This window comes from Rhamphochromis sp. 'chilingali' (assembly GCF_963969265.1).
Source record: "Rhamphochromis sp. 'chilingali' genome assembly, chromosome: 18".
Taxonomy (NCBI): domain Eukaryota; kingdom Metazoa; phylum Chordata; class Actinopteri; order Cichliformes; family Cichlidae; genus Rhamphochromis; species Rhamphochromis sp. 'chilingali'.
This window is the reverse complement of record NC_137945.1, coordinates 1,252,501-1,257,500: the sequence shown is the minus strand read 5'-3', so window position 1 is coordinate 1,257,500 and position 5,000 is coordinate 1,252,501. Positions and strand designations below refer to the sequence as shown.

Here is a 5,000-nt window from a genome sequence, read left to right as displayed (position 1 = left end):
TAGTGTTACTGTCAGTGTTGCTGTCAGTTTTGCTGTCAGTGTTGCTGTCAGTGTTGCTGTCAGTGTTACTGTCAGTGTTACTGTCAGTGTTGCTGTCAGTGTTACTGTCAGTGTTACTGTTACTGTCAGTGTTACTGTCAGTGTTACTGTCAGTGTTGCTGTCAGTGTTACTGTTACTGTCAGTGTTACTGTCAGTTTTGCTGTCAGTGTTACTGTCAGTGTTGCTGTCAGTGTTACTGTTACTGTCTGTGTTACTGTCAGTTTTGCTGTCAGTGTTGCTGTCAGTGTTACTGTCAGTGTTGCTGTCAGTGTTGCTGTCAGTTTTGCTGTCAGTGTTGCTGTCAGTGTTACTGTCAGTGTTACTGTTAGTGTTACTGTCAGTGTTGCTGTCAGTGTTGCTGTCAGTTTTGCTGTCAGTGTTGCTGTCAGTGTTGCTGTCAGTGTTGCTGTTAGAGTTTGTATTGTTGATTGTCATTTATGCTTACAAATATTTAACCATGGATGCTTAGAGATGTATAATTAATTGTGTAGTGATAAGTTGGGTGATCTTTAACAGGCTACAGAGGCTTGGTGTGTATTCCACACTAGAATGCACACCTACATCCTGGAAGCAAGGGAAAGTTCGTACCTTGTTTAATTGTTTTATGGTAGGATTAACGTAGTTACGTCTGTTCTAGTCTAAGTGCTTTTTGTGTATAAATGAACTGCTGGACTTCCTCACGGTGTTATCTAGGATGAGGGGGGGTCTACTCTCTTCCTGACCAAGGATGTTTGCTTGTGTGCTTTTATGACCCTTTGATCAGCAGTACCCACACACACACACACACACACACACACACACACACACACACACACACACACACACACACACACACCACATACGCCAACACACACACAGGCAAGGTACTCTTTGTTTGTATGTAGACGTCATATGTTAATGAACCTATGCATATTCATGTAACCTCAATAAAAGGGCAGTGGTACGGGAGAACGGACGAGAGCAACTGGGGTCAGGCGAAGGAACGGCGCCTGTCCGGTTCTCTCCCGTGCACGAGTAACATGAAGAACTTTGCCTACTTGTGTCTTGCTTTGCAGTGTAATTATATTGCCTTCAACGTTCCAGCGGATGGGTTCAAGCTACAAACCTATCAGTTACTGTTGCTGTCAGTGTTACTGTCAGTGTTACTGTCAGTGTTGCTGTCAGTGTTGCTGTCAGTGTTGCTGTCAGTGTTGCTGTCAGTGTTACTGTCAGTGTTGCTGTCAGTGTTACTGTCGGTGTTGCTGTCAGTGTTGCTGTCGGTGTTGCTGTCGGTGTTGCTGTCAGTGTTGCTGTCAGTGTTGCTGTCAGTGTTGCTGTCAGTGTTACTGTCGGTGTTGCTGTCAGTGTTGCTGTCGGTGTTGCTGTCGGTGTTGCTGTCAGTGTTGCTGTCAGTGTTCCTGTCAGTTTTGCTGTCAGTGTTGCTGTCAGTGTTGCTGTCAGTGTTACTGTCAGTGTTGCTGTCAGTTTTGCTGTCAGTGTTACTGTCAGTGTTACTGTCAGTGTTGCTGTCAGTGTTACTGTCAGTGTTACTGTCAGTGTTACTGTTAGTGTTACTGTCAGTGTTGCTGTCAGTGTTGCTGTCAGTGTTACTGTCAGTGTTGCTGTCAGTTTTGCTGTCAGTGTTGCTGTCAGTGTTGCTGTCAGTGTTGCTGTCAGTTTTGCTGTCAGTGTTACTGTCGGTGTTGCTGTCAGTGTTACTGTCAGTGTTACTGTCAGTGTTGCTGTCAGTTTTGCTGTCAGTGTTACTGTCAGTGTTACTGTCAGTGTTGCTGTCAGTTTTGCTGTCAGTGTTACTGTCAGTGTTGCTGTCAGTGTTGCTGTCAGTGTTACTGTCAGTGTTGCTGTCAGTTTTGCTGTCAGTGTTACTGTCAGTGTTACTGTCAGTGTTACTGTCAGTGTTGCTGTCAGTGTTGCTGTCAGTGTTACTGTCAGTGTTGCTGTCAGTTTTGCTGTCAGTGTTACTGTCAGTGTTACTGTTAGTGTTACTGTCAGTGTTGCTGTCAGTGTTGCTGTCAGTTTTGCTGTCAGTGTTACTGTCAGTGTTGCTGTCAGTGTTGCTGTCAGTGTTACTGTCAGTGTTGCTGTCAGTGTTACCAGCTCAGGGTGACAGCAGCAGCCTGGACCAAGCTTCCTGTCTGTAGCAGGAGGTCCTGCGCCGACACAGACGAGTCTTCAGGAAGGACCAGCAGACAGCAGGACGACATGGCCCCAAGCAGCCGGCCGATGCGACAGTCCAACAGGTCTGTCGCCATTTTGGCCACCAGGTCCACGTCTTTGAGAGCCACATACACATTCTGCAGGACTGACACAGAGTGGAAGGGAATCATTATCGAATGCTTATAAATCTGATGTCCTTTCTTTGTATATTAGCACAACAACAATGAGACGGGAAGCTGTCCGTCCTTACACCGCTCAGTGTTGAGGGCAGTCCAGGACAGTGAGGTGAGTCCAGGGGAGAGAGCTGCCTCCACACGGCCAATGAAGGGCTGCATGAGGGGGAGGAGGAGAGGTGGGACCCTGCCCACCACAGAGCTGTAGTCCTGGAGCATCTCCAGCAGTCTGGACCAGAGTCAGCACCATCAAAGAAAACACAAGTTTACCAAAGTGAAGAAGAGATGAAGACGAGTCTGAGATGAGTAACGTCGCAGAGAAAATAAATCATGATGTTGTTTAATCAAGAACAAGCGCCTTGTTTCTGTGAGCTTTTCTATCCAGCACAGAGTGAAGTAACAACAAGAACTACAAACCAAAGAAAAGACATTCATGTGATGGATTTGAGTGAGAACATCACAGAATGAGCTGCTGACGCGCCTACAGCTGGAGTGAACAGCTGCTCTCACCGGCTGTACAAATCTCTGAGCTCTGATTCCCTGGAGGTCATCTTCTGGATGACCTTTGGCACGTTCACGCCCAGTTTGGTCATCCACCGAGCTTCCTGCAGCACCTCCAGCACCACAGGGTCCAGGTTCACCGAGACCTCCTGAAACAAAGAGGCTCTTTCAAAGGTTCAATAAAATCTAAAATCTAACAGCAAATTTAAGGATCCAGCATCCAAAGGAAAGTGGAGTGTGTGGTGTTAGTTCACTGCCTGCAGAAACAAAAGCAGTCGGCTCTGGACTGTCGGTCACATGACTGAAATGTGTAAAAACAATTTGTTCAAATCTGAAAAAGATGATTAAAAAGTTAAAGCCACGCACGACCTTTAAAAGCTGCTTTCATTCAGTCGTCACAAACCTTGCTGTCTTCATGCCGGACCAGCAGGGCGGTGCTCAGGCAGCGTGGCGCACTCTCTGCAGCCTGACTCCACCCCTGCAGGTGCAGCACCTCGTACTGCAGCAACACCACAGCCAGCTGGTTGTAGCTCCGGATGACTTTTGTCATCTCTGGTCCCTGAGACAGACACAGACAGGCGGCGTCACCGAGGACGCGGTCATCACAGAGATCATGTGACTGATGGGGTAAAGTCAGAGTGTGCACCTTCAGGAAGTCAAGCTTCTTCTTCAGGATCAACATCGGAGCTTCAACCTTCCTGAAGAGCTGCCGGCTCCAAAGGACCCTGCCTGACACCTGAGAGAGAGAGATCAATAACAAAAGCTCTATCGGTAAATAAATCATCTGTATTTCTCAATAGAAGCACAATAGAAGCACAATAGAAGCATCCTCCAGGACTGGAGTTTGACACTCGGATTTAAAGTAGTGAATTTCCTGCTGGTGTTTGTGAGCACGGGGTGAGCAGGTGTAAGTACCGGCGGCAGGTTGCGTCCGATGGGCGGCCGGTCCTTGTGTTTCTGGTAGGTCTTCCTCAGCAGCTCCAGATCTCGGCTGTAGCGCTGCAGCAGCAGCAGGTAGTACTGCCTCAGGTCCAAGCGAGCCAGCGGACCCAACTCAAACATGGCCAACAGCTCCAGCAATCTCTGCGTCTGAATCCAGACACATTGTTTCAGTTCTGTGTGTTTGATACGATAAGAAGTCGCTTTCAGTTCTGATTGTGTGAACTCACAGAGACAGGCCGGCTGAACCAGTCGTCCAGCAGAGACCGAAGACACTGGAACACACTCTGAACCTGGAGCTGGAAGTCTGCATAGTCTCTGTCAAACTGAGACACACAGAGCTTCCTCAGGACTGAACCACAACTCGTAACAGCTGGAAGAGCGAGGTAAGCTGAAGCCTCTGCAACCACAGAGTTATTTCTGATCATCATCCAAGACATCATTAGACAGAAACACACGCTGTCTGAACTAAACACACACTGTTGTTGTGTTTACTGAACACACCGACTTCTCTTAAAGCAAATGGAGTCGAGCGTTTCAGGAAGATCAGACTGGTAGAAAGCCCTGAAAGCCTTTCAAAGACTTGTTCATCGCTCCACAGTAAGAGCATCTGTCCACAAACGGAGGAACTTCTGACTTTCAGGACTGTTCAGTTCAGCTTTGAGTCGGTAACATCCATCAATAAACCTGCACACTGGTTTCCTCTCTGTGTGAGCTTTGGTTCAGCTATGTCTCTATGAGCAGTGTTATAATGTCCACATCTGTGAGTGTGTAAGGGTGTGTGACCTGTGGACGATGTGCCTGCCAGATGTTTGTGAGCGTGCATACTGGTGCACAGAGACACTACAGCGAAGCACATGCTGGATAACATGTGTGACTGCGTGACTACAGTCTGATAAATAGCTGATAAGAACGGTGCTCGTGTTAGGAGACCAGGAGGGAAACGACTGTTCTGACCTCTGATGGAGGCTGTTGTGTTCAAAGGCAGTTAGTAAAAGTTCTCTTTGTTCATCCAGCTGCTCTGTGAGGTCAGAGTGTGATTACTCAGAGTCCAATAAAGACATGAAACGTACCTGTTACTGTGTTATTAGCTGTTATTGGCTCATTCAGCCTCACTGTGAGAGAAGCTTCACAATCATATTCTTCTGATAAAAGCTGTCCCAGTAAAACCAATAAAGTCCTGTTCCTGT

The 5,000-nt window shown here is 47.4% G+C and overlaps 1 protein-coding gene across 1 annotated transcript in view; it reads right to left on the bottom strand.

Moving 5' to 3' along the window:
* Positions 1 to 5,000, bottom strand: part of dnah5l (dynein, axonemal, heavy chain 5 like) — a 56,058-nt gene that overhangs the window by 37,862 nt on the left and 13,196 nt on the right. The window contains exons 17-23 of the mRNA XM_080865486.1: positions 4,041 to 4,136; positions 3,787 to 3,960; positions 3,518 to 3,607; positions 3,275 to 3,430; positions 2,881 to 3,020; positions 2,448 to 2,599; positions 2,135 to 2,342 (exon numbers count right to left, since the gene is read on the bottom strand). Coding sequence (XP_080721612.1) covers positions 2,135 to 2,342; positions 2,448 to 2,599; positions 2,881 to 3,020; positions 3,275 to 3,430; positions 3,518 to 3,607; positions 3,787 to 3,960; positions 4,041 to 4,136 — 1,016 coding nt within the window. The remainder of the gene's footprint in view (positions 1 to 2,134; positions 2,343 to 2,447; positions 2,600 to 2,880; positions 3,021 to 3,274; positions 3,431 to 3,517; positions 3,608 to 3,786; positions 3,961 to 4,040; positions 4,137 to 5,000) is intronic.